The following is a 27,181-nucleotide window of genomic DNA, read 5'->3' on the forward strand; positions in this document are numbered from 1 at the left end:
TGGCCTCCAGGGAGTCTCTGGGACCTCATATGGTATTTAACGCTCTATAGCGCTGCCACCACCCACCCTCCCTTCCCAATTATGTATCCATCCTCTCTTCTTGCCTCGTTCCTGAATTTTTTTCCGGCAAAGATCACCTCCATGGGCATGGCTCAGAACTAACAGCCCTGTCAAGTAACCCCATCTTCCCTGAAGAGGGCGATCCCACTTCTAGTTTTCCATGAGATAGTCTCCACTTGCTCCTTTCTTCTACTTCTCGCCCTCTGACCAGTCTCTAAGACATAGTGTACAGTCAAAGTGTGTCTCCAGGCCCCGATTTGTTTAGAACAGTCTTCTTAATTTCTTGAGTCCTTCATTTGTGTTCCGGAGAGTAATCTTTTCAGTTTAGATTTACTCTACCTTTTTGGACTCCTATTGAGCAAAGGCTAGAGTGCCCTCACTGGCATTCTGGCTCTCTTCCACTATGTCTGGCCTCTGTCGTTGGCTTTCTGAGCGGTTTCCTAGCTACCTTCAATCTACCTTCCAGTTTCAACTGAATACACACCTTCTTACCTACCCCTTGGCAGTTTGGGCCTAGGCAGAAAGGTTTTTTCTTTTTTTTTTTTACAATTTTATAGTGGCAGGTGTCCATCCTGAGAATCTTGCCTTTGGTCTTCCTTTTTTTTTCTCTCTAGTCCTTTCTCTTTCTACCTTTGGGGACTGCTTTTGGATGTCCCATAATTTCCTGTTTCCCTAACGAATAGAGAAAAGATGATTTTGGCTACTCACCGTAAAATCTTTCTCGGAGCCTTTATTGGGGGACACCGCACCCACCCTTTTTTAATTCTTTCTTATGAGCCACTCTATTTTATTTCAGGTTGTTTCTTCTACTGTGTTCACACTAACTGATCAGCCATGGTATGTTTGGTGGGTGTATAATACTGAGGAGGACCTTTTTTTCTTGACTAGTGGCAGCAGCATACACCCCATGGTTTCCTGTGACCCCCACTGAAGGCTTTGAGAAAGATTGTTAGTGAGTTCCCAAAATCATCTTTTTATCATTAGATAAATGGTAAACCCGCTGCCATATAGTTATCCTAATCCATAAGCTCTGTGTAACTCCAGCCCCACTGATTGTCAGCTTTCTGCCTATGCACAGTGTACACAGAAAGTGGCTACTGATGTGGCCGTGGTTATTCACAGCTCAGCCTTCAGAGAACTGGTAGATCTGCAGCAATCAAACAAGGATTTTATCAAAGCTACAGCAAGCAGACCAGTAGGGTGATAAAACGCTGGAATCAGGGTCTCGACCCCTTTCTTAAGTCTCTTTCAGATAGAGTAGAAAAACAAATGACAGATTCCCTTTAAAAGGTGGTGTTGCCCATGGATTAGAAAAACATGGATGCTTTGTGCCAAAGCCTGTTTTCTCTTCTAGGCCCCTTTCAGACGTCCATGTTTAATCGGGTACAAGCACACGTATTGGTATGGTCATACGTGTGTCACGCATGTGACATCAGCGTTTCCATACGTGTGACATGTACCAGAGAAAACACGTGTCTTTGAAATAAAAAGATTTTCTATATTCACCTGTATCCAGCTCTGCTTTCTTCGGCTCTTCTGTCTCCTGCTTCTGACCCCCGCTAATTATACTCACTGAATATTCACTACACCTTGGGCCTGGAAGCTAGAGCATCGCCAGGGACAGCATTACTGGTGACAGGTGAATATCCAGCAAAAACAGTGTGTGCAGTGACGTCCAGGAGGTGATCGGCGTTTCCAATGAACTCGGACGACCTCCTGATGACACCTCCGCGACACCCACGCTACAGCGGGTGTGACAACGATGACTTCACGGATTCAGAGTTCATTTGAAACTCCGATGACGACCTGGACGTTACTGCACACACAGTGTTTGCTGAATACTCACCTGTCCCTGGCGATGCTCCAGCTTCCAGGCCCAAAGGTGCAGTGAATAATTAATGAGTATAATGAGCAGGGGTCAGAAGCAGGTAGCAACAGAGCCGAAGAACACAGAGCTGGATACAGGTGAATATAGAATTTTTTTTTTATTTGTAAGACACGTGTTTTCTCAGATACGCGTCACACTGATGTCACACGGATCACATCAGTGTGTGATCCGTGTGACACCCGTGCTGCCGGAGAAATAACGGACATGTCTCAGTGTGTGCGTGCGGGGTCACATGGTCCGTGTGAAAACACGGACGTGTGTGTAACTCCAGCGAATAACATGGGTACGTGTTTCATCCGTGTTAAAAATGGATGTCTCACGTACCTGAAACACGGACGTCTGAAAGGGGCCTTACTGCAATCCAGCTCTATTGACCCGTGAATGGATGCGACACTATTTTTGGTAGAAACTAGCCATGCCTTACTAATACTGGACAACTACTTTCATAATAGTATCAGGTCTATATATTGAATATATTGAGTCCTGGACCTCTATTGAATAAAACTCACCATATTGCTGGCTGCAGCAAAGGGGAGAAGGGAAGGGCAGTAAAGCTAATTTTGAAAAGATGGTCCCAATATCTAATGTGAATGGGGGCATACTGGCTCTCTGCTGATGGTCTCATGAAGGCTCTGATTAGGGCATTTGTAAATTGGTTTTCAAAATTTGAGAAACCCCTTCATGATATTGGGAGAGGACACGGATCATCTTTTTTCAGTCTCTAATTTTGACATTTATATTATTGCTAGTGTCACAGGCAGACGAAACCATTTGTCACGTCTTAATGGAAATCCAGGAGCCATAGACGAAAATCCAGATCACCGTCCCCACCCAAACTAAAAAGTAAGTAAATCACAAATCCTGACCAATTTCATTTGTATTGTTTTGATATGGGAAGCACTGCCCTGCAAGATTGGATGTAGACAGCTGGAAGGTCACAGGCTGCAGACGACTGCTTAAATGTGTTTTGTTTGACATTTAATCTAGTTTAAAAGTCTGCTCAGGGTAATTTAATTACATAAACTTTATTCACTAGACAACCAAAATTACACAACAAAATTTGAGCTGCACACAGCCACCAGTAGAGGAAGCACATCATATTTTCTTTGTAAAATGTGAGCTGTAGAAATCTGTATGCAGTGAGCGCCCCCTAGTGGTACTTGCTGACATACCTTTATTATTTAAAATGTGCACTACTTTAACAATACCACCTCAAATCACTATGTTCAACCAGATAGATTTACATCCGGTGTGAGCACTGTTCCAGTGTTTTCGGCACTTGCTCTCCCGGGGCTCACATGACATTATTATGGCACCTCAGCCAATCAGCGGCCACTTGACTCCCCCCCTCCTTTGGACATAACCGACATCCAGAGGAAGTCAGAGCTGTTGGTTCTTTCTCACTTCCACTTGATGTCCGATTTGTCCAAAGGAGTGGTGAGTGAAGCGGCCACTAATTATGTGATGCGTGCCCTGGGAGAGCCAGTGCCAAAATTGCTGGCACGGCGTCCAAACCGGAGGAGTGTATAGCGGTTATTATCATATAAGGGTGAACATACTAACTGAGAAAAAGTTCAAGTAGTGGACAACCAGTTTAACCCCCCTCGATCCCGAATCCTTTTTTCACCTTTCTGACCAGGCCAATTTTTTCAATTCTGCACTGTAAATTAAGCAGGCTCCCTCACCACAGAAATGGCAAACATCTAGATGCTATATGTGGTTTATGCACACTATGAGGCTCAAAAGAGAAAAGGGGCATTTTGATTTGGGAACACATTTTGCTGGATTTATGTTATTGGGGGGAAATCAGAGTGCTTTTCTGGAGTTTTTGAGCTACCAGTAACATGGAAACCCCCTATATTTCTGTTTACAGGTCACCTGAGCTGGGAAGTGTTTTTTGTTTTTTTTGGTGGATTGAGTTGAATCTTTTATTTGGCACATTTTACATACAATTTTGGATCACATTTATCCTGTGCTCTATGCTGGGCACTTGCATTTGGGTTTACATCTAAATCTCCAAATGACGAGATTCAGATGACACCCCTCGAGGGATCCATTCATTAAAATGAGGCAGCAGGATCCAATATGGCCGCCGATGAAGGAGGACGTGTGTGGAGCTCCCACACATCTAACGCCATCGGAGCCCTAACGCATAAAAAACAGCAACTGGGACCCACACACGGCAGCCCCGAATCTCAAGGGTCTAAAAGAGCCGCCTATTACGGGACGAGACCCACCTTGAAGCCCCGTGAGCCACCATCTCTGGAGGAGGCCCAGATACACGCGGGAGACGCTGGGCCTGGAGTGCGGTGATCGGGTTCCTGTCGGGGGAGAGCCGCAGAGCACCCACTGGAGCTGAGGAGGAAGCTGCAGGAAGGAGGCCTGTGTCCGGTCACAAACCGGAGAAGCAGAAGGAGGGATCGCGATAGCCGCGGCGTCTGGGAAGGTGCGGGCGCCATCTTGTGAGGCGAGAGCGGTGAACAGAGGAGCGGTCTGGTGCGCAGGAGAAGCAGAGGGGGTCCCGTGCACTCACCGGTGGAGGAGGAGAGCTCGACTGGCCTGTCCGGGTGAAGAGGAGCTGTCGGAGAGGAGAGCGACAGGAACCAGAGGCGGTGCTGGAGGACTGCTGGAGGTGACTGGGCCTGAGCGGAGACGAAACGGGGGAGAGAGGAGACGCGCCGGGCCTTGGGCCAGGAGGAAGCGGGTGAGTGCGGCCCTACAGGGCACGGGAGCGGCGGTGACTCTGGGGCATCTAAACACCTGGGGGAGCATTAAATCACCGGTGCACAACTAGAGTAAACCATACAGGCCTCATTGCCTCCCCTCAGGGCCTGCATGATAACCCTCACCCCTGCAGCACTTGTAGCGCTGGCCTGTCAGTAAGAGTAAGGGCCAGAAGCTGCAATAAAGGGGCCTTTGCTGACTAAACAGGGGGAGTGAGAGGCACTCAGGCGGTGTGGAAGCCCTGACCTGGGGAAGGGACAGAAAAACCCTTGAAGGGGACAGCAAATCTTGGGGCCCAGAAATAAACTGTGCTCTCACACCATTTGAAGACTGCAGCTCCCATCTCCCTGTAACCTCATATTGTATGTGGTGAGACCCCAAGCACAGGAGGTGCAAAAGAGACCAGAAAGAGTGCTGGAATTGCTCTATTCACAGACCCCCCCACCAGAATTAATCCCAGAAGATCCCTGCCACACTACCACCAGGTGGCACTAGGCTTCCAGTATTACCAAGTGGTGAGGCCCGGCGCCACCTGCAGCCCGACAGAAGTATTTACACATAGAGAACAATCCTCTTCCACTGCAATAGCAGTTATATACAATACCTCAAGAGGGGAGTCTTACTTCATTCTCTTATAACATCATACCCTGAGAAGTTAGTATGACTTAAACCCACCAAAAATAATAACCGGATAGGGGTCAATTTCTTTAGCTGAGTGGCAGAGCATAGAGGATGGTGAAAATTGGAAATAAAGCAGCGGGAGCCACTTATAGATCTGTATCGTCATCCACTCAAGCGGATATTAATAAATTTATCAAAAAACACATGCAGAATCCAAAACAGATGTCATCTCTGCTCCATCTGCAAAGGAAGACTCGGAGTTTGAGGTAGAGAGCGACATGGAGGAGACAGGAAAGCAGAAGGAGCAACCTCTGTCAAGATCGTTTATGAAACGCCTCCTTGCAAAAACCATGGCACCTGTACTTAAAGACCTCACGGACATTAAGCAGGATGTGGCGCAAATTGGTCACAGAGTAGATGCGTTGGAGGCCGCCAATTCTGTTGCAGTTCACCAAGTAAACTCTACCCTCACCTGTCTCCAGGCCCATGAAGGTCATATCAATCAAATCTACAACACCTTGGAACACCACGAGAACAGGGAACGAAGGAACAATCTTCGCATTAAAGAACTGCCAGAGTCGGTCGCCGCAGAAGCATTAGACTCCGCTCTCAAAGAAATATTTACCAAACTGCTCCTCCCAGATGACCCAAACTCATTGGAGATAGTCAGGGCACACAAGTCTCTGAGGCCAAGACCCAAGCAGTCTGAACCCCCCCCCCCGGGACACTATATGCCGCTTCTTGGACTTTCATGTTAAAGAACTGGTGCTCAAAAGAGCCAGGGAGGCCGAAAGTATTACCTACGAAGGATCCAATATCTTAATATTTCAAGATCTCGCTGCCTCCACACTCACCAAAAGACGGGCACTCAAACCTTTCACAGAAGCCCTGCGCCTGAAGCAGTTCCAGTATAGGTGGCTGTTCCCTTTTGGGATTGCAGTCACTGCCATGGATAAAAGATATCAGGCCAGAACATCAACAGAAATTCTTAAGATCTGTGAAGAGCTGAACATCGCTTTGGAAAAACCCCCAGACCTGGAGGTAACACAACTTGCATCCACGGTCCAACCACTGCCGAATCCGACCCCATGGCACACAGTAACCACACCCAAAGCCCAGAAGCACAAGCAAAAAGCAGCACAAATGCTACTGCTTAACTCAACAAGCAAGCAGGTCTGATGCACTTTCATCGCTTCTCTCTAAAACAGGCGTACTTCCATCCACACTCCTCCTCTGTGGAAATAGTAAGGAGTGGAGGTCTGATCTCCTTTAGAGAACTGATCTGACTCTCAAATATTCCATTATCTCTACTTTTCGGTGTTGAGACAGACCTGCTCTTTCTTCACCAGTACTGGGGGAACCCCCACGTGCGGAACTCTGAAGCTAGAGTTTCCTCAATGGCTTTTCTGAACTCGCCTTGGGGGTGATATTCCAGAGTTAATATCCTGAGGAGACATCTCAAAGAAGTCACGCCCACTATCATCATCCCTTGCATCTTGGAACACAGAACTGATATGCTGTTCAAAGTTACTTGACCGTTAAGAGTCTCACCTATCCGGTCACAAGTTAAACCGAACTTATGTTGTTAAGTATTAACATTGTTTTACTTCTTTTTCTAGAATTGAACATTGTGTTGTCACCCCCCTTCTTCCCTGGTCTTTCCTTACCCCCCTCCAACATACGGCTCTGAGAGGTATCCTTGCTGGCGAACCGTCGTCCGGTATGCACTTCACCATGCCTTCTACACATAAGGTAATTAAAGTAGCCAGTCACAACACGCATGGTTTCAATTCTCCCATTCCGCGATCACAAGCTTTAGATAGATTCCGCAGGGAAGGTATCGGAATTCTAGCTCTCCAAGAGACACATTTTCTACCAGATAAGATCCCCAACTTTGATAGAAATCATTACATCCAGTGGTTTCATGCCCCAACCCCACAAAAAGGCTCCAGGGGAGTTTCCATTGCCATCTCAAAAAATATCCCGTTCTCAGTAATCGAATACAAAGCAGACCCAGATGGTAGATACATCTTTGTTTAAGGTCTTACTGGCGGATCCTTGATTACGATTGGAAGCATATATGCTCCAAACAGGAAACAAATTAAGTGGATTTTGTCTATTAAGAAATTTGGTCTCTTTTCGGAGGGATCGCTTTTCTTGTGTGGAGACCTGAATCTATCATTGAATCCCTCCGTGGACTCCACAGCAAAGAGGTATCATATATCCTTGAGAGACTTGTCCTGGGTTAAAAGCTCCCTGCAACAGCTATCCCTGTGGGACTCATGGAGATATTTTCACCCCTCCGACCGAGATTACACTTATTACTCCCACCCGCACCTTTCTTACCACAGAATCGACTATATATTCATAACTAAATCCCTCTTGCCTGCAGTGCTTAAGGCGGATATCCTTCCTGCAGTCCTATCGGATCACTCGATAGTCACAACCCACCTCACACTCCAGAAACCTCACTCAGACATCAGATCATGGAGGCTTAATGAGTCTATTCTATCTTCCGCTGATAACAAGAAACGCATACAAACTGCTCTAGAAAATTATTTTCGAATAAATGAGACCCCAGAGGTTCCCTCCCCCACCCTTTGGGAAGCGCATAAGGCGGTAATTAGGGGCGAGATGATTTCCATAGCATCACATTTAAATAGAATAAGGAAAAATACACTTCATAAACTGTACGAAGAAATAGCTGCCCTGGAACTAATACATAAGAGATCCCAGAGGAGTTCGGTACTGGAACAGTTGGCCGCTAAAAGGCAAAGTCTGAAAGACCTGCTTAACAAGCGTTCAGCCAAGTTCTACATGAACTGGAAAAATAAGTTATATGTACATGGAGACAGGGCATCAAAATTGATGATGTCTCTAATCAAAAAGCGTCAAACGCGCACCTTTGTCCAATCGCTTAAATTAGCAGGGGGCGGCCGTACCACGGACCCCTCTGGGATCTCGGCAGAATTTTTAAAATTTTATACAGATCTTTATCAAATCCGCCCGAACGAGACACACTTAGAAAAAGAAAAGAGAATTCTCCACATTCATGACTTTCTTTCCAAACTGCAGCTCCCCAAACTATCCTCGGATCAACAGTCCTCTCCAGACTAATTTACCCTTGCGGAACTCCAGTCCACCTTGTCCAGAACCCCTCAGGGGAAAGCGCCAGGGCCTGATGGTCTCCCAGTGACTTACTATAAAGCATTTCCTGGTACGCTAATGCCTCATTTACTTAACACGTGTAACGCCGTCATGGCTGGACATCCCTTTCATAAACAGGCCCTAGAGGCCCACATTTCGCTGATTCACAAAGAAGGGAAAGACCCGAAACTCTGCAGCAATTATAAGCCAATTTCTCTCCTGAACGTTGACTTAAAAAACTTTGCTAGTATGATTGCCAACAGAATAGCCGAATTCCTTCCCACTCTTATTTCCACTGACCAGACAGGTTTCGTAAAGGGAAGGGAAGGTAAAGACAACGCTATACGTGTTTTGCATCTCCTCCAACACGCTAATTTAAACAAAACCCCCTTGGTTCTCCTGGGCACAGATGCTGAGAAAGCATTTGACAGGGTGGACTGGACTTTCCTTAAGGGGACCCTCACGCATATGCTTTTTCCCCAGCCCCTTATCCAGGCTATAATGCTAATGTACACATATCCGTCGGCAAGAATTAAACTCAACAATTCCTTAAGTGCCCCATTTGACATGCAGAACGGGACCAGACAGGGATGCCCTCTGTCCCCTACCCCTTTTGTCTTGGTAATGGATCCCCTGTTACAAGCATTTAAAAAATGCGGGGATATCCAGGGAATAGAGGTAGGAGGCATAACGCACAAAACCGCGGCTTTCGCGGATGATCATCTTGTTATCTTGTCACGTCCAACAAGAGGCCTCTCAGCGCTCATGACAATTCTGACAGAATACGGTTCCCTATCTAATTTTAAAATAAATCCGTTTAAATCGGAAGCCCTTGGTCTAAACATCCCCACACACCTAATTAACAGCCTTAAAATCAACTTTCCGTTCCGCTGGCCACCGAAGTATATTACATACCTGGGCATTAAGATTGGTCAAAGCACTAAGACTCTTTACGAACTTAATTTCAAACCCTTGGTCCCAAAGGTTTCAGATTGTATCAATTCCTGGAGGGCCCCATACTTATCGTGGATTGGGCGAAAGAACCTGATAAAGAGTATAATCCTCCCAAAATTCGTATATTTATTCCAGATGCTGCCAATTCCGGTCCCAGAATCATACCTAGCCTAGGCCAATTCACTTATTAGAAATTTTATTTGGAACAACAAACGATCCTGCATAAATTTCCGTACCTTATCCCTGCCCAAACGTATTGGGGGAATGGGGGCGCCAAATATCCGTTTATATTATCATGCGGCACTAGCTACTAGAGCACTAGATTGGATTCGGAGACCCAAAGAAAAGACATGGGTCAGTGTTGAGGATTGTCTGGCCCCAATTCCCCTCCGCTCCCTTTTGTTTTTACCACCTGAACTTGACAAGAAAAAGGCAATCACTAACATACTAACGAGAGTCACGCTATCGGAATGGAGAAGCCTAGTAAAGATACTTGCCCCAGATGGGTCCCCATTGACTCAAATTTCAGATATACTGTGCCTCCGTCACACATACATGGGTTCGCATACTGAGAATCGGCCCTTTAGCTTTGACATTCCTGTGCACGAGTTGATGGAAGATGGAGCTCTACTAACATACCAAGAACTGCGTACTGCTCCTAGACTCGCTAACCTGACCTTTCTTCATTATAATAGAACAAAAAACTTTGTTCGCTGCCTGCAACTAGAAGGGAGCCCGCCAAGACCGCTCACAAAATTTGAGGCACTATGCTCTCAATTGAAACCCCCCACGAATGTCCTTTCACAAATTTACAACTCACTGGTTTCTGATAGTACATCCAAGAAGAGGGCCTATGTGGGAAATTGGGAGAAAGACATGGGCACTGTTTTTTCTGATCAACAGGTTAACCTTATTTATAGACGCTCACATGGCCCCTCACGCTGCATCAGAATTCAGGAAAGGTCATATAAAGTGGTAACTAGATGGTACACTACGCCGGTGCAGTCGCATCAATTGGTATTCGTCCTCTTCCTCACTGTGCTGGAGATGTGGTGCAGAGGAGGGCACCACATCTCAGAGGAGGGCATTCACATATGGTGGGGTTGCCCAATAATTAGTTCTTTTTGGCGAGAAATCTCAATACTTGTTTCGTCTCTTGTGGGCAGTAAAACTCAACTCACCCCGGAAATGGCCTTACTCAATTTCCCGATTTGGCCGGCTGATAATTCTCTGTCAAAGTTGGCGGCCTTTGTAGTAGCAGCGGGTAAACTCTTGATTCCCACCCTCTGGCTCACTGCCAATATTCCGTCAAAAAAGCAGGTGCTCAGCAAAATAGACCTTTTATTTCGAACGGAGGAACTGGCTTCACACTCTCAGCTCACTTTAAATTCTTTTTACAAGGTTTGGAACCGTTGGATTGCCTTCAGGAAATCCGCAGGATATCTTTCTATAACTGCAGTAGAAGAGTAATACTAGGTTGGGGTATGTAAGTGACAGGCAGTACCAATCCTCGCCAATTCCTTCCTCTCTCGCTCAAATGCCCTCTGAGCCCACCTTTTCTCCATGCCCGTATCCACTCCCTCCCCCTCCCCACTTACCCCTCCCCTTCCCTTTGTCTTTTGTGTAGTTTTGTTGAATAGACGTGGTTGATAATTGATTTGAATACATGCCATAGCCATCCTCGCTGTTTTTTATTTTCCTTTTTCTCCATTTAGCTTCAATCTAATAATGGCCAGGGTATGAAGTAATGTAAACTGTCATTGTTCTTCATCTACTGAATATATTCTGATGAGATATGCATATTCATTAATGAAAAATGTTATATTGTTTGTATTGGAAAATCCAAAAATAAAACATTGAAAAGAAAAAGTAACAATGAGGCAGCAGAGTTACTCAAAACTCTGTTTCCATCTGTTCGTCCTTTTCAGAAGTGCACAAAACTGCTCGACCAAGCTTCTATGCACCCACTGAAAAGATTGACACCACCATATCATAGGACAGATTGAGTCCGCAGTGCCTCCCTCTACCCGATTTATGGCATCTTCCGTCAAGGGTTTCGTCTAAATCACGTATTTCAGAGATTTACACAGAAACCTGATGTAAGATCTCAGAGTAGAGCGCAGGATAAATGTGAGCTGAGCCTTAGGCCTCTTCTCCACTGGCGTTTTTTTATTCACAGCGATACTCGGCTCAAAATGTGAGTCAAGTATCCTGCGTGTGATCTGCGTACGTTGTGTTTTTTTGCTCATATAGCATCCGTATGACATGTGAGCGTCATGCGAGTGCTATGCGAGTTTTTAGGCAAGCAGCGTAGGACTGGCTACGGGAGAAATCTCCTGTAAAACCAGGCCTGGCCGGGGTTACCTGCACTGAGCTCCAGAGCTGTAATCTGAGCTCCAGCGTCTGCCTGATCTGTCTGCAGCTGTGCTGACCTGACCAGCAATCGCCGGGGAATCCATCATTTGGCACTCGCTGTTCAGGCTGCACTCTGGAGCTCAGGTGACAGCTCCGGGGTTCAGTGCATGTAACCGCAGCCAGGACTGGTTTTACAGGAGATTCCTCCGGTAGCCAGTCTGACGCGGTATGCAAGTGTCAGGATCCGTGTGACATGCGTATGCCACCAGGATTCTGACTTGCATGGGGGTGAGAGCTGAGAATCGCATCAAATCGCAGCATGCTGCGATTTCAAGGAGAGCCCGTGTATCGTCTGAGAAAAACAGGGAAATGGAGACAGCATCATTAGAAATCATTTGTAAGATTGCAATCCGTTTCTCAATGCGATGGAATTTGGAGAAAAAAAACGCTAGTGGAGAAGAGGCCTTACAGAGATCTTTGGGAAGAAGTCAACAGCAGGTCAAGAATTACTTCTATTTATTTTTTACGCCATTCACCATGGGGTTTAACAGACTATGCAGCTTTAGTCTTAGAGTCTGTGTGATTACAGCAATAGCAAATGTACATATTTATTATGTTGGCTACTATCAAACACTATAAAAAAGTTGCCATTTTAAGAGCTATAATTATTCTATATTGCAGCCAACAGAGTCATGTGAGGGCTTGTTTTTTGTGAGATGAGATGAAGTTTTTATTGGTACGAATTTTGGGCACAATATATTATTATTTTTTTTAATTGCTTTCTATTCCAGTTTTTGGGAAGCAGAATGGTCAAAGCAGCAATTCCAGATTTTTTTTAATGCCATTCACTATGTGGTAAAGTTAATAAGACAGCTTTATTGTTCGGGTCAGTACAATTAAAGCAATACCATATTTATGATTTTTTTTTTATTTTGCCGCTTCGTTTTTAGTTGTGTCAATTTTCTAGGAAAAAAAAAAATCATTTTTTGCATCGCTATATTCTGAACCAGGAAAAAGTTGGGGAGTGTTTTGCTTTTCTCTATCGCTTCATTGGGGGACACAGGAAACCATGGTAGGAGGACGAAGACCGTACCTAGGATGGAGAGGTACCCTTCCGGTCTCCCCTATCCCCGGGACGACCGTCGAGATGTCTTCACTCGCCTTCCAGGATGCATCCAGGATCACCTCAAGACCCAAATGGAGAAGGGGCAGATTGTGTAGACGGGATCCCTCCCCCCCATAACCCGGGACGTGGGAGTGCAGAGTACTTACCCTGAGGTCCCGGCTTGTCTTGAGGTGATCCTGGATGCATCCTGGAAGGCGAGTGAAGACATCTCGACGGTCGTCCCGGGGATAGGGGAGACCGGAAGGGTACCTCTCCATCCTAGGTACGGTTTTCGTCCTCCTACCATGGTTTCCTGTGTCCCCCCAATGAAGGCTCCGAGAAAGAGATTTTACGGTGAGTACCCAAAATCTACTTTTTACTTACTGGGTTAGTAATGTAGGTGTCTGATAGACAGCTCTTCATTACTAACACCAGTGAATAATGACAGCTGACATCGACCCCAACAATTGCCACCACATCAGGGCAATCCGGAAGAGCCGGGTAAAACGCCCGAATTGATGCATCTAAGGTGATGCGCCACTTCTGGGAAGACTGCAGGCTGGTATTTTTCGGCTAGGAAAGGCCCAATAATCATGGATCTACCCCATCCTGACAATATCAACCCGCAGCTGTCTGCTTTACGGTTGCTGGTGATCAAAAATAGGGTGCTGAGGTTAAACAAGCTTAAACATCCTTTAGGGCCACACAAAAGGCACTAAAGGGTGCAAATTTATAATATGTAGGGGGGTTGTGAAATTATATGGCTGCAAGATATCTATCTATATTTCTATATAATATCTTTATTTTTTTTTTTATCTTTCAGCTATCCATCTAAATCTTTATATAAAATTGCTTTATTAATTATGACTTCTAGCTTAAAATTACCGTATTTTTCGCTTTATAAGACGCACCTGATTATAAGACGCACCCCCAAATTTGGTCAAGGAAAAGAGAATTTTTTTTTTTAATGTTAAATGGGGTCCATCTTATAATGGTAGCAAAGAAAAGTAAGTGGGACTCAGCACCAATGCGAATAGATAAAAATCTTCATGCTTTATTTGAAAAAAGTTAAAATTAATAAAGGGTCACAGATCTTTCCAAAAACGCCATGCGGCTTGCCATGCGGCAAATAAAGCATGAAGATTTTTATCTATTCGCATTGGTGCTGAGTCCCACTTACTTTTCTTTGCTACCTTCCTGGAACACGGACCTGCCTGTCCGAGGGACTACGTGCATTCACCGCAGACTGGAGGACACTATTTGGGTGAATACCTCTTTTTCCGTCCATCTTATAATGCCAGTTTCCCTCTAACAAATTATATAGGGTAATGTCCCTCATAGCCCCCCCCATCCTAAAATTAGCCCCCTTAATCTGGATATGGCCCCCTTATATTGAATATAGCCCCCTTGTGATGACACACGTTCCCCTGTGCTGCCTATGGCCCCCTATGGATTGCATACATTCCCCTGTGCTGCCTATGGTCCCCTATGGATTGCACACATTCCCCTGTGTTGCCTATGGTCCCCTATGGATTGCATATGTTCTCCTGTGCTGCCTATGGCCCCCTATGGATTGCACATGTTCCCCTGTGTTAGATAGCGCCCCCATGCTGCTGCCCATGGCCCCTATAGATCGCACAAGTCCCCCTGTGTTATTGCCCCCATAGTGCTGCCCATGGCCCCTATATAGATCGCACACGTTCCCCTGTGTTAGATATCTCCCCCATAGTGCTGCCCATGGCCCCTATAGATCGCACAAGTCCCCCTGTGTTATTGCCCCCATAGTGCTGCCCATGGCCCCTATATAGATCGCACACGTTCCCCTGTGTTAGATATCGCCCCCATAGTGCTGCCCATGGCCCCTATATAGATCGCACACGTTCCCCTGTGTTAGATATCTCCCCCATAGTGCTGCCCATGGCCCCTATAGATCGCACAAGTCCCCCTGTGTCAGATATCTCCCCCATAGTGCTGCCCATGGCCCCTATATAGATCGCACACGTTCCCCTGTGTTAGATATCTCCCCCATAGTGCTGCCCATGGCCCCTATAGATCGCACAAGTCCCCCTGTGTCAGATATCTCCCCCATAGTGCTGCCCATGGCCCCTATATAGATCGCACACGTTCCCCTGTGTTAGATATCTCCCCCATAGTGCTGCCCATGGCCCCTATAGATCGCACAAGTCCCCCTGTGTTAGATATCGCCCCCATAGTGCTGCCCATGGCCCCTATATAGATCGCACAAGTCCCCCTGTGTTAGATATCACCCCCATAGTGCTGCCCATGGCCCCTATAGATCGCACAAGTCCCCCTGTGTCAGATATGGCCCCCATAGTGCTGCCCATGGCCCCTATATAGATCGCACAAGTCCCCCTGTGTTAGATATCGCCCACAGGCTGCTGCCCATAGTAAAATAAAACACTCTTTCCTTAATTCCTCCAGCGCTGATCTCCCTCCTGTCTCCCTCCGTGCTTCTGTTCTTCCACTTCCTGGTTCTCAGTGCGGTCATGTGATCGGCACAGCAGCCTGAGATCTCTGCCTGCCTGATCACAGTGGAAGTAGGGACACCGGGGAGAAACGCTGGAGGGGGTAAGTAAAGCTTTATTATTTTAGAATGAGTAGCAGCACGGGGGGCCAAATCTAACACAGGAGGGCGCATGTGCCATCACAGGTGGGCGCAGAGACATATAATATGCACCGCTGCCCCAGCCCCTCACTGCGGTGCGATTTCAGCACCACCCAGAGATGGACAGCGGCTGTGCATAATATATGAGCGGGAGCAGGAGATCAAACGCTGCCGCCACAGCATTCACCTGCCCCCAGCAGCGCCCCCACCTCCCCTGGACCTTGCAGTGTATGTGTGTATATATATAAAATTTGGGGGAACAAAAGTGCGTCTTATAAAGCGAAATACGGTACCTAGAGTTATTATAAAAGCACACTGCATACGGATGTCATACGCATGTCATAAGGATGCTAGGCGAGGGAAAAAAATGCACACTTGCATGACATACACAACACGCATGACACTTGTCCCACTTTTCTGGATGAGTATCGGAAAGAGGCCTAAAGAAAAGATAAGAGGAAAAAGCACCAACTGTCGCAAGCAGCAGAGCTCTTAGATCTATGTCAGAAGCAGCAGAACAGCCAGCTATATTATGGAGTTACACAGACTCTACTGCAGCAAAACTGTCGGAAACTTAATTCAATTTTTTCAGGGAGTCGTTTAATTTTTCATTTAGGAAACAGATAAACAACATAAAATATTTAACGCTATAGCGATCTGAAGAGCCGTAGCTCAGACTTGTGAGGACTACAGCGTTTCCAAAAACTGTTTTTACATAAGTTCAAAATAACAAAGCGGAAACATATGTTGTTTGATACTAATGCATACGGCACAACTTTAGCAATGCTTTAAAGTGTTACAACAATTAAAAATTATCTGACATAGCTATAATAAAAATGCAAGTGTTCATTTTTTTCAAATTATCTATAAACTGTAAACTGTACAACAATCCAATCCATATTTACTGTAGGCTCTGCAACCAGCTGTCTGTATTAATACAGTAAGGAAAAAGTTAATCTCCAAAATGGCAGCCCCCATAAAAAAATTTAGGCAAAAAGAGTTAACATCTGCAATCAAATCCTTGAATTGCACATCTCCTATGCTTCAAAGCTAAATCAGTGTTAGATTCTGGATTCATGTTGAATTTTTCAACCTTTTCCCACATTTCAGGCTTCAAACATAGAGATCAAATTTTAATGTTGTGGTGAAGAATCAACAAGTGGGACACAATTGTGAAGTTGAGTGAAATGTATTACTTATTTTAAACCTTTTTAAAAAATATATAAACTGAAAATTGGGGCGTGCAATATTATTCATCCCCTTTACTTTCAGTGCAGCAAACTCACTCCAGAAGTTCATTGAGGATCTCTGAATGATCCAATGTTGTCCTAAATGACTGATGATAATAAATATAATCCCCTGTGTGTAATCAAGTATCCGTATAAATGCCCCTGCTCTGTGATAGTCTCATTGTTCTGTTTAAAGCGCAGATAGCATCATGAAGACCAAGGAACACAACAGGCAGGTCCGTGATACTGTTGTGGAGAAGTTTAAAGCCGGATTTGGTTACAAAAAGATTTCCACAACTTTAAACATCCCAAGCAGCACTGTGCAAGCAATCATATTAAAATGGAAGGAGAATACCACTGCAAATCTACCAAGACCGGCCGTCCATCCAAACCTTCATCTCAAACAAGGAGAAGACTGATCAGAGAGCGAGAGAGAGCGCGCGCGAGAGAGAGCGAGAGAGAGCGCGCGCGAGAGAGAGCGAGAGAGAGCGCGCGCGAGAGAGAGCGAGAGAGAGCGCGCGCGAGAGAGAGCGAGAGAGAGCGAGAGAGAGCGCGCGCGAGAGAGAGCGAGAGAGAGCGCGCGAGAGAGAGCGCGAGAGAGAGCGCGCGAGAGAGAGCGCGAGAGCGCGAGAGCGCGAGAGAGAGAGAGCGCGTGAGAGAGAGAGGAGCGCGAGAGAGAGAGAGGAGAGCGCGAGAGAGAGAGAGCGCGAGAGAGAGAGAGCGCGAGAGAGAGCGCGAGAGAGAGAGAGAGCGCGAGAGAGAGAGAGCGCGAGAGAGAGAGAGCGCGAGAGAGAGAGAGCGCGAGAGAGAGAGAGAGCGCGAGAGAGAGAGAGCGCGAGAGAGAGAGAGAGCGCGAGAGAGAGAGAGAGCGCGAGAGAGAGAGAGCGCGAGAGAGAGAGAGCGCGAGAGAGAGAGAGCGCGAGAGAGAGAGAGCGCGAGAGAGAGAGAGCGCGATAGAGAGAGAGAGAGCGCGAGAGAGAGAGAGCGCGAGAGAGAGAGAGAGCTGCGAGAGAGAGAGAGCGCGAGAGAGAGAGAGCGCGAGAGCGAGAGAGCGCGAGAGCGAGCGCGAGAGAGAGAGAGAGCCGAGCGCGAGAGAGGAGGCGAGCGAGAGGCGAGGGAGGAGGAGGAGGCGAGGAGCGAGAGAGCGCGCGCGAGAGAGAGAGAGCGCGCGCGAGAGAGAGAGAGCGCGCGGAGAGAGAGAGCGCGCGAGAGAGAGAGCGCGCGAGAGAGAGAGCGCGAGAGAGAGAGAGCGCGAGAGAGAGAGAGCGCGAGAGAGAGAGAGCGCGAGAGAGAGAGAGCGCGAGAGAGAGAGAGCGCGAGAGAGAGAGAGCGCGAGAGAGAGAGAGCGCGAGAGAGAGCGCGAGAGAGAGCGCGAGAGAGAGAGCGCGAGAGAGAGCGCGAGAGAGAGCGCGAGAGAGAGCGCGAGAGAGAGCGCGAGAGAGAGCGCGAGAGAAAGCGCGAGAGAAAGCGCGAGAGAGAGCGCGAGAGAGAGCGCGAGAGAGAGCGCGAGAGAGAGCGCGAGAGAGAGCGCGAGAGAGAGCGCGAGAGAGAGCGCGAGAGAGAGCGCGAGAGAGAGCGCGAGAGAGAGCGCGAGAGAGAGCGCGAGAGAGAGCGCGAGAGAGAGCGCGAGAGAGAGCGCGAGAGAGAGCGAGCGAGCGAAGTATTGATATTTTGTTCAAAAATAGAATTTGGAAAAAAAATAACCCATCCCCTGAAAATAAGCCCTAGCTGTCTTATAGTGAGGGTTGTACCAGCGGACGTCTTTCTACCATACATATTGCTTTCTTGTGGGTGATCAGGACCCCATTGTCTTATTTATGACAAAGACAGTTTAGAAAAATATATTAAAACGTATATATCATCCAGGGCTTTATCCGGACCACTCTGGCGCTGTGCAGAATGTCTGATACTTGTTCTCATACTCGGTCCACATTCAGCTTTGAGTATGTGACGGAATAGTTCATAAAACCAACAGAATCCATCTAGTATTTGATATTTTAACTGCTGGGTAACACAGTACAGAGCTTCCTACACACAGACACAATGGGGGCTTCATCTTCGGTCCTCTTTTTTTGTACATCCCGATCCGCTGCTTCGCATACCAGCTGCACATGACTGGCAAAGGTAACAGGGGAGCAGGCGCCAAGCCAGAGATCCCTGATGTAAAGGGACGCCATGAAGCTTCCGGCCGCTGGAACAAGACAAACATTAGATCATGAGATGTTCACATACATACAGTGACACATTTATCTTGAAGGCATAGTAAGCCGCAATTCTAATGTTCACTACTACTATTTTTTTTTGGCTTGAATAGCATTATTTCGAGACCCATAAGTTTCATAGTATAAGAACTTGTTTTTTTGGGAGACGATCTGTAATTTTGTTTTCTTTTGGCATACATACAACTTTTTGATCGCTTCTTATTCCAATTTTTGTTATTGAAAAGATCTGAGTGAAAAACAGCATTTTTTTCAGTGTATATGAAAAATATCTTATTTTTTTAATTTAAAGAATGGGAAAAGAGGGATAGGGGTGATAAATTATTATTTTTTTTATTTTTGGGTGCTCATAACTAGTGATAAGGAATAGTACCATGCTCAGGTGCTCAGTACTCGTAACTAGTGATGAGTGAGCACTACCATGCTCGGGTGCTCAGTACTCGTAACTAGTCATGAGTGAGCACTACCATGCTCGGGTGCTCGGTACTCGTAACTAGTGATGAGAGGGCACTACCATGCTCGGGTGCTCAGTACTCGTAACTAGTGATGAGCGAGCACTACCATGCTCGGGTGCTCAGTACTCGTAACTAGTGATGAGCGAGCACTACCATGCTCGGGTGCTCAGTACTGGTAACTAGTGATGAGTGAGCACTACCATGGTCAGGTGCTCGGTACTCGTAACTAGTGATGAGCGGGCACTACCATGCTCGGGTGCTTGGTACTCGTAACTAGTGATGAGTGAGCACTACCATGCTCGGGTGCTCGGTACTCGTAACTAGTGATGAGCGGGCACTACCATGCTCGGGTGCTCAGTACTCGTAACTAGTGATGAGCGGGCACTACCATGCTCAGGTGCTCAGTACTCGTAACTAGTGATGAGCGGGCATTACCATGCTCGGGTGCTCAGTACTCGTAACTAGTGATGAGAGGGCACTACCATGCTTAGGTGCTCGGTTCTCATAACTACTGATGAGCGAGCATTACGATACTTGGGTGTTCGGTACTCCCAAGTAGTGATGAGCGGGCACTACTATGCTCTGTACTCGTAACTAGTAGTGAGTAAGCACTATCATGCTCGGGTGGTCGGTACTCGTAACTAGTAGTGAGTGAGCACTATCATGCTCGGGTGGTCGGTACTCGTAACTAGTAGTGAGTGAGCACTATCATGCTCGGGTGGTCGGTACTGGTAGTGATGAGCGGGCACTACCATGCTCGGGACTCGAATCTACTGAGGAGCAGGCACTACCATGCTCGGGTGCTCGGTACACAGAACAAGCAATTGAATGCTGGGATGGGCACGAATCGAGCACCCGAGTATAATGGAAGTCAAAGGGGAACTCGAACATTTTTCAGGGAAATCTTCCGGAAAAATGCTGTAGTCCATTATACGCGAGTGCTCAAGCTTATCCATTTGAGCATCCAACTGCTCATTACGAGTACGGTGCACCTGGGCATGGTAATGTTCACTGATCCCTAATGCTTGTTAAGGGTACAAAGAGGAGCATCTATGGAGACCTTAATTAGGTGCCACACCAGCGTATTAGCACCCCCTGAACATAACGCAGGGAGGCGATGGGATAGCAGCAGGGCCCCCTCTTATCTGTTCGATCGCTTACATGCTGTGCTTGCTATTGACTGTGGCACCTAAGGCATTGCAGCAGTGACAGGCAGGTGCTAGCTGTCTAACACAGCCGGCAGGCCCTTTGTACTATATGTGTTCACTTTCTGACCCAACGTGGCATGAAGGGTAAAAAAAAAAATAAAATAAAAAATATATATAATATGATATAAAACATTACAGCTGGGGCATTCTACATTATTAAAACAATGCAATGGTTGAAACGTGGACACCTGCTACATCTCTACTTTGCTCCCTTATAAGTAATTCCACTAATCTCACGCGGCAAACACCAGCAGCCGACCGTAAGGAGTACCCACCTTTCTGCGTGTCATTTGCATTGTCACCAGACTGTAGGCAGAGTTCCTCCACAGCATTCAGGGTAGCATCCTCTCCAAGACCCCGACTTTTCATCAGCTTCATCATAACTTGGTTAGACAAGTCCATTAATTCCGGTGTGGAGTCAGAAGAGTCCCAGACTCTGCAGTAGAGTCTGTATAGGGTGGTCCTCAGCACACCGTCCTTCACAAGTTCTTGTAGTACACGGGTGTGTGGTAAGATGCACGTGCTCAGCCAGTGGAGAGAAGCCCCTAGATCATGAATGCTCCCCATGTGCCCACCCTCTACCACCATTATCCACTTTGTTACCAGGCAGGCGGTGGCACACACCAGATCATCATTGGTGGTGTCCTCCTGGTTGGCTGCAGTGTCCTCTGTGGAGCTCCCACCTTCCTCAATGCTTTCTTTCACTTCTTTTGCAGACATAGAGCTCAAGAAGGAAGGTTTCCAGTGCATCAATATGGATTTCACCTGGGGTTTGGTATCTGCAAGACTTGAAGCCTCCTGCCCATCTGTCTCCAGTTCAGCTACAAGTTTCTTCTTCACATGCCGAGAACCGGGCTGCCTGTACTTCTCTTTTATGGAGCCTGAAACATGGATGTAGAAAAGTTTAGATGATAAATAGCAAATGTAAAAATGTCCTAATGCCTCAGTCAAGATGTTTCCCAGACAATGAAGGGGACATTAGTCACAAACCTAAAGAAGGGAATTTTGTTTACTTACCGTAAATTCCTTTTCTTCTAGCTCTAATTGGGAGACCCAGACAATTGGGTGTATAGCTACTGCCTCCGGAGGCCACACAAAGTATTACACTTAAAAGTGTAAGGCCCCTCCCCTACTGCCTATACACCCCCCGTGGGATCACGGGCTCCTCAGTTTTAGTGCAAAAGCAAGAAGGAGGAAAGCCAATAAACTGGTTTAAACAAATTCAATCCGAAGGAATATCGGAGAACTGAAACCACTCAACATGAACAACATGTGTATACAAAAAAACAGGGGCGGGTGCTGGGTCTCCCAATTAGAGCTAGAAGAAAAGGAATTTACGGTAAGTAAACAAAATTCCCTTCTTCTTTGTCGCTCTATTGGGAGACCCAGACAATTGGGATGTCCAAAAGCAATCCCTGGGTGGGTAAAATAATACCTCGTGATAGGGCCATAAAAACGGCCCTTTTTTACAGGTGGGCAATTGCCGCCTGAAGGACTTGTCTACCTAGGCTGGCGTCCGCCGAAGCATAGGTATGCACCTGATAATGCTTGGAAAAAGTGTGCAGACTCGACCAAGTAGCCGCCTGGCACACTTGCTGAGCCGTAGCCTGGTGCCGTAATGCCCAGGACGCACCCACGGCTCTGGTAGAATGGGCCTTCAGCCCTGAGGGAACCGGAAGCCCCGCAGAACGGTAGGCTTCAAGAATTGGTTCCTTGATCCACCGAGCCAGGGTGGATTTGGAAGCTTGCGATCCTTTACGCTGGCCGGCGACAAGGACAAAGAGTGCATCCGAACGGCGCAGAGGAGCCGTGCGGGAAATGTAGATTCTGAGTGCTCTCACCAGATCCAACAAATGCAAATCCTTTTCACATTAATGAACTGGACGAGGACACAAAGAAGGTAAGGAGATATCCTGATTGAGATGAAAGGGGGATACCACCTTAGGAAGAAACTCCGGAATCGGGCGCAGAACCACCTTGTCCTGGTGAAACACCAGGAAGGGGGATTTGCATGACAGTGCTGCTAGCTCGGACACTCTCAGAAGAGATGTGACCGCTACTAGAAAGGCCACTTTCTGTGAAAGGCGAGACAGGGAAACATCCCTCAAAGGCTCGAAAGGCGGCTTCTGGAGAGCAATTAGAACCCTGTTCAGATCCCAGGGCTCTAACGGCCGCTTGTAAGGAGGGACGATATGACAAACCCCTTGCAGGAACGTGCGTACCTGAGGGAGTCGTGCTAGGCGCTTCTGAAAAAATACAGATAGCGCAGATACTTGTCCCTTAAGGGAGCCGAGCGAGAGACCTTTTTCCAACCCGGATTGAAGGAAGGAAAGAAAAGTAGGCAAAGCAAATGGCCAGGGAGAAACTTCCTGAGCAGAGCACCAAGCTAAGAATATCTTCCACGTCCTGTGGTAGATCTTAGCAGAGGTTAGTTTCCTAGCCTGTCTCATGGTGGCAATGACCTCTTGAGATAATCCTGTAGACGCTAGGATCCAGGACTCAATGGCCACACAGTCAGGCTCAGGGCCGCAGAATTCTGATGGAAAAACGGCCCTTGAGACAGCAAGTCTGGTCGGTCTGGTATTGCCCACGGTTGTCCTACCGTGAGATGCCACAGATCCGGGTACCACGACCTCCTTGGCCAGTCTGGGGCGACGAGGATGGCGCGGCGGCAGTCGGACCTGATCTTGCGTAGCACTCTGGGCAACAGCGCCAGAGGTGGGAACACATAAGGCAGCCGGAACTGCGACCAATCTTGGACTAAGGCGTCCGCCGCTAGAGCTCTGAGATCGTGAGACCGTGCCATGAAGGCCGGGACCTTGTTGTTGTGCCGGGACGCCATTAGGTCGACGTCCGGCCTTCCCCAGCGGCGACAGATCTCCTGAAACACGTCCGGGTGAAGAGACCATTCCCCTGCGTCCATACCCTGGCGACTGAGGAAGTCTGCTTCCCAGTTTTCTACGCCCGGGATGTGAACTGCGGATATGGTGGATGCTGTGTCTTCCACCCACGTCAGAATTCGCCGGACTTCCTGGAAGGCTTGCCGACTGCGTGTCCCTCCTTGGTGGTTGATGTATGCCACCGCTGTGGAGTTGTCCGACTGAATTCGGATCTGCTTGCCTTCTAGCCACTGCTGGAAGGCTCGTAGGGCAAGATACACTGCTCTGATTTCCAGAACATTGATCTGAAGGGTGGACTCTTGCTGAGTCCACGTACCTTGAGCCCGGTGGTGGAGAAAAACTGCTCCCCACCCTGACAGGCTCGCGTCCGTCGTAACCACTGCCCAGGATGGGGGTAGGAAGGATTTTCCTATGGACAGTGAGGAGGGAAGAAGCCACCACTGAAGAGAGTCCTTGGCTGCCTGAGAAAGGGAGACGTTCCTGTCTAGGGACGTCGACTTCCCGTCCCATTGGCGGAGAATGTCCCATTGTAGTGGACGCAGATGAAACTGCGCAAAAGGGACTGCCTCCATTGCTGCTACCATCTTCCCTAAGAAGTGCATGAGGCGTCTCAAGGGGTGCGACTGGCCCTGAAGGAGAGATTGCACCCCTGTCTGCAGTGAACGCTGTTTGTCCAGCGGAAGCATCACTATCGCTGATAGAGTATGAAACTCCATGCCAAGGTATGTTATCGATTGGGTTGGAGTCAGATTTGACTTTGAAAAGTTGATGATCCACCCGAAACTCTGGAGAGTCTCCAGCGCAACGTTCAGACTGTGTTGGCATGCCTCTTGAGAGGGTGCCTTGACAAGTAGATCGTCCAAGTAAGGGATCACAGAGTGACCCTGAGAGTGCAGGACTGCTACTACTGCTGCCATGACCTTGGTGAAGACCCTTGGGGCTGTCGCCAGACCGAAAGGCAGGGCTACGAACTGAAGGTGTTCGTCTCCTATAACGAAGCGTAGAAAACGCTGGTGCTCTGGAGCAATCGGCACGTGGAGATAAGCATCCTTGATGTCTATTGATGCTAGGAAATCTCCTTGAGACATTGAGGCGATGACGGAGCGGAGGGATTCCATCCGGAACCGCCTGGTTTTCACGTGCTTGTTGAGCAGTTTTAGGTCCAGAACAGGACGGAAAGATCCGTCCTTTTTTGGCACCACAAACAAATTGGAGTAAAAACCGTGACCTTGCTCCTGAAGAGGAACAGGGATCACCACTCCGTCTGCCTTTAAAGAGCCCACCGCCTGCAGAAGAGCTTCGGCTCGGCCGGGAGGCGGAGAAGTTCTGAAGAATCGAGTTGGAGGACGAGAGCTGAACTCTATCCTGTACCCGTGAGACAGAATGTCTCTCACCCAACGGTCTTTGACATGTGGCAGCCAAATGTCGCCAAAGCGGGAGAGCCTGCCACCGACCGAGGATGCGGAGAGAGGAGGCCGAGAGTCATGAGGAAGCCGCCTTGGTAGCGGTTCCTCCAGCTGCTTTCTTTGGGCGTGACTGAGCCCGCCAAGAATCTGAGCTCCTCTGATCCTTTTGAGTCCTTTTGGACGAGGAGAATTGGGACCTGCCCGAGCCTCGAAAGGACCGAAACCTGGACTGTCCCCTCCTCTGTTGGGGTTTATTTGGTCTGGGCTGAGGTAAGGAAGAATCCTTACCCTTGGACTGTTTAATGATTTCATCCAATCTCTCACCAAACAGTCTGTCACCAGAAAAAGGTAAACTGGTTAAGCACTTCTTGGAAGCAGAATCTGCCTTCCATTCCCTTAACCACAATGCTCTGCGTAAAACCACGGAGTTGGCGGACGGCCACTGCCGTACGGCTTGTAGAGTCCAGGACAGCATTAATAGCGTAAGACGCAAATGCAGACATTTGAGAGGTTAAGGACGCTACTTGCGGAACAGATGTACGTGTGACAGTGTCAATCTGTGCCAGACCAGCTGAAATAGCTTGGAGAGCCCATACAGCTGCGAATGCTGGAGCAAACGACGCGCCGATAGCTTCATAGATGGATTTCAACCAGAGCTCCATCTGTCTGTCAGTGGCATCTTTAAGTGAAGCCCCATCTTCCACTGCAACTATGGATCTAGCCGCAAGCCTGGAGATTGGGGGATCCACCTTTGGACACTGGGTCCAGCTCTTGACCACGTCCGGGGGAAAGGGATAACGTGTATCCTTAAGACGTTTGGAGAAACGCTTATCTGGATAAGCGTGGTGTTTCTGGACTGACTCTCTAAAGTCAGAGTGGTCCAGAAAAGTACTCAATTTACGCTTGGGGTACCTGAAATGGAATTTCTCCTGCTGTGAAGCTGACTCCTCCACTGGAGGAGCTGGGGAAGAAATATCCAACATTTTATTAATGGACGCTAGGAGATCATTCACTATTGCGTCCCCATCAGGTGTATCCAGATTGAGAGCGGTCTCAGGATCAGAATCCTGATCAGCTACCTCTGCCTCATCATACAGAGAGTCCTCCTGCTGGGACCCTGACCAGTGTGATGAAGTCGAGGGTCGCTCATAGCGAGCTCGCTTAGGCTGTCTGGGACTGTCGTCCGTGTCAGAGCCATCACACCGGGATGCATGGGACCCCCCCGGAGCACGGATTTGTTCCAAATGGGGGAGGCCAGTGAGCATTGAATCAACAGTGCCCATGGTCTGAGCTACCGGTCTGGACTGCAAAGTCTCAAGGATTTTAGTCATAGTCACCGACAGTTTATCAGCAAAAACTGCAAACTCCGTCCCTGTCACCTGGACAGTGTTCACAGGCGGTTCTCCTTGGGCCACTTCTAGCAGAGACCCTGGCTGAGCAAGTGCTACAGGGGCCGAACATTGCACACAATGGGGGTCAGTGGCACCTGCCGGTAGAACAGCCCCACATGCGGTACAAGTAGCATAGAAAGCCTGTGTCTTGGCCCCCTTGCTTTTTGCGGACGACATGCTGTTGTCTAGCAATCTAGGAGGGTATATAGCCAAGAATAGCGACCGTACAGTGCACTGTATAGCATACAAGCATAAGTACAAATGAACACTTCGGCACTAGTGGGGTCAGCACCCGAGGTGCCGCTTACCGCCCGCTGCCAGCGGGTGTGTGGTCGCCAGAATCCCGTGTCTGGGTCTCCCAGAGCTTGTCTCCCCTCTCCAGTCAGACTGCAAACAGGAATGGCTGCCGGCGTCCTATGAAGAGGGGCGGGCCGTGGGCGTGCCCCAGACAAAGTGCGGGAAACTGGCGTCCCACTGTGCCCAGTGAGGGGGGTGGAGTATGCTAAGCAGACTCCAGCCCTCAGCGCTGACGTTCTGACCAGCGTCCCGCCCTTCCCCTGACTGGCAGGCCTGGGGGCGGGAACGAAACGGAACTAGGCCGCAAAAGCCGGGGACTCGATTTATAAGCGCGGCCGTCATATGCACGGCCAGCGCGGAAGTCCCCGGCGCACCACAAGTCCCAGCCGCGCCGCAGTGTAAAAAACCGCCAGCAGCGGCTGGCGCGGCCGTCCCTAATACATAAACTCACGCAGCAAAGCTGCGGTGAGTAAAGCACAAGCGTGTCGCGCTGCTGTCCCCGGCGCACTAACACACCCAGCAATGCTGCAGTGTGTGTGCGCGATTTGTACGGGGACACAGAGTACCTTAATGTAGCAGGGTCCTGTCCCTGACGA

The 27,181-nt window shown here is 48.2% G+C and overlaps 2 protein-coding genes across 5 annotated transcripts in view; one reads left to right on the plus strand and one right to left on the minus strand.

The window, feature by feature from the left end:
- The window catches only part of MRAP (melanocortin 2 receptor accessory protein), a 43,445-nt gene extending 21,865 nt beyond the window's left edge, over positions 1-21,580 (plus strand). For both annotated transcript variants that reach the window (XR_012750404.1, XM_075335041.1), the window contains exons 3-4: positions 2,698-2,791; positions 21,308-21,580. Coding sequence is in view for 1 of the 2 variants with exons in the window: in XM_075335041.1 (XP_075191156.1) it covers positions 2,698-2,788 (91 nt within the window). In the remaining variant the exon portion in view is untranslated. The remainder of the gene's footprint in view (positions 1-2,697; positions 2,792-21,307) is intronic.
- Positions 18,268-27,181, minus strand: part of URB1 (URB1 ribosome biogenesis factor) — a 311,203-nt gene continuing 302,289 nt past the window's right edge. For all 3 annotated transcript variants that reach the window (XM_075335040.1, XM_075335039.1, XM_075335038.1), the window contains 2 exons: positions 20,867-21,472; positions 18,268-18,900 (listed from right to left, as the gene is read on the minus strand). In XM_075335040.1, coding sequence (XP_075191155.1) covers positions 18,707-18,900; positions 20,867-21,472 — 800 coding nt within the window. In that variant the 3' untranslated portion in view covers positions 18,268-18,706. The remainder of the gene's footprint in view (positions 18,901-20,866; positions 21,473-27,181) is intronic.

This window comes from Anomaloglossus baeobatrachus, chromosome 2 (genome assembly GCF_048569485.1).
Source record: "Anomaloglossus baeobatrachus isolate aAnoBae1 chromosome 2, aAnoBae1.hap1, whole genome shotgun sequence".
Lineage (NCBI taxonomy): Eukaryota > Metazoa > Chordata > Amphibia > Anura > Aromobatidae > Anomaloglossus > Anomaloglossus baeobatrachus.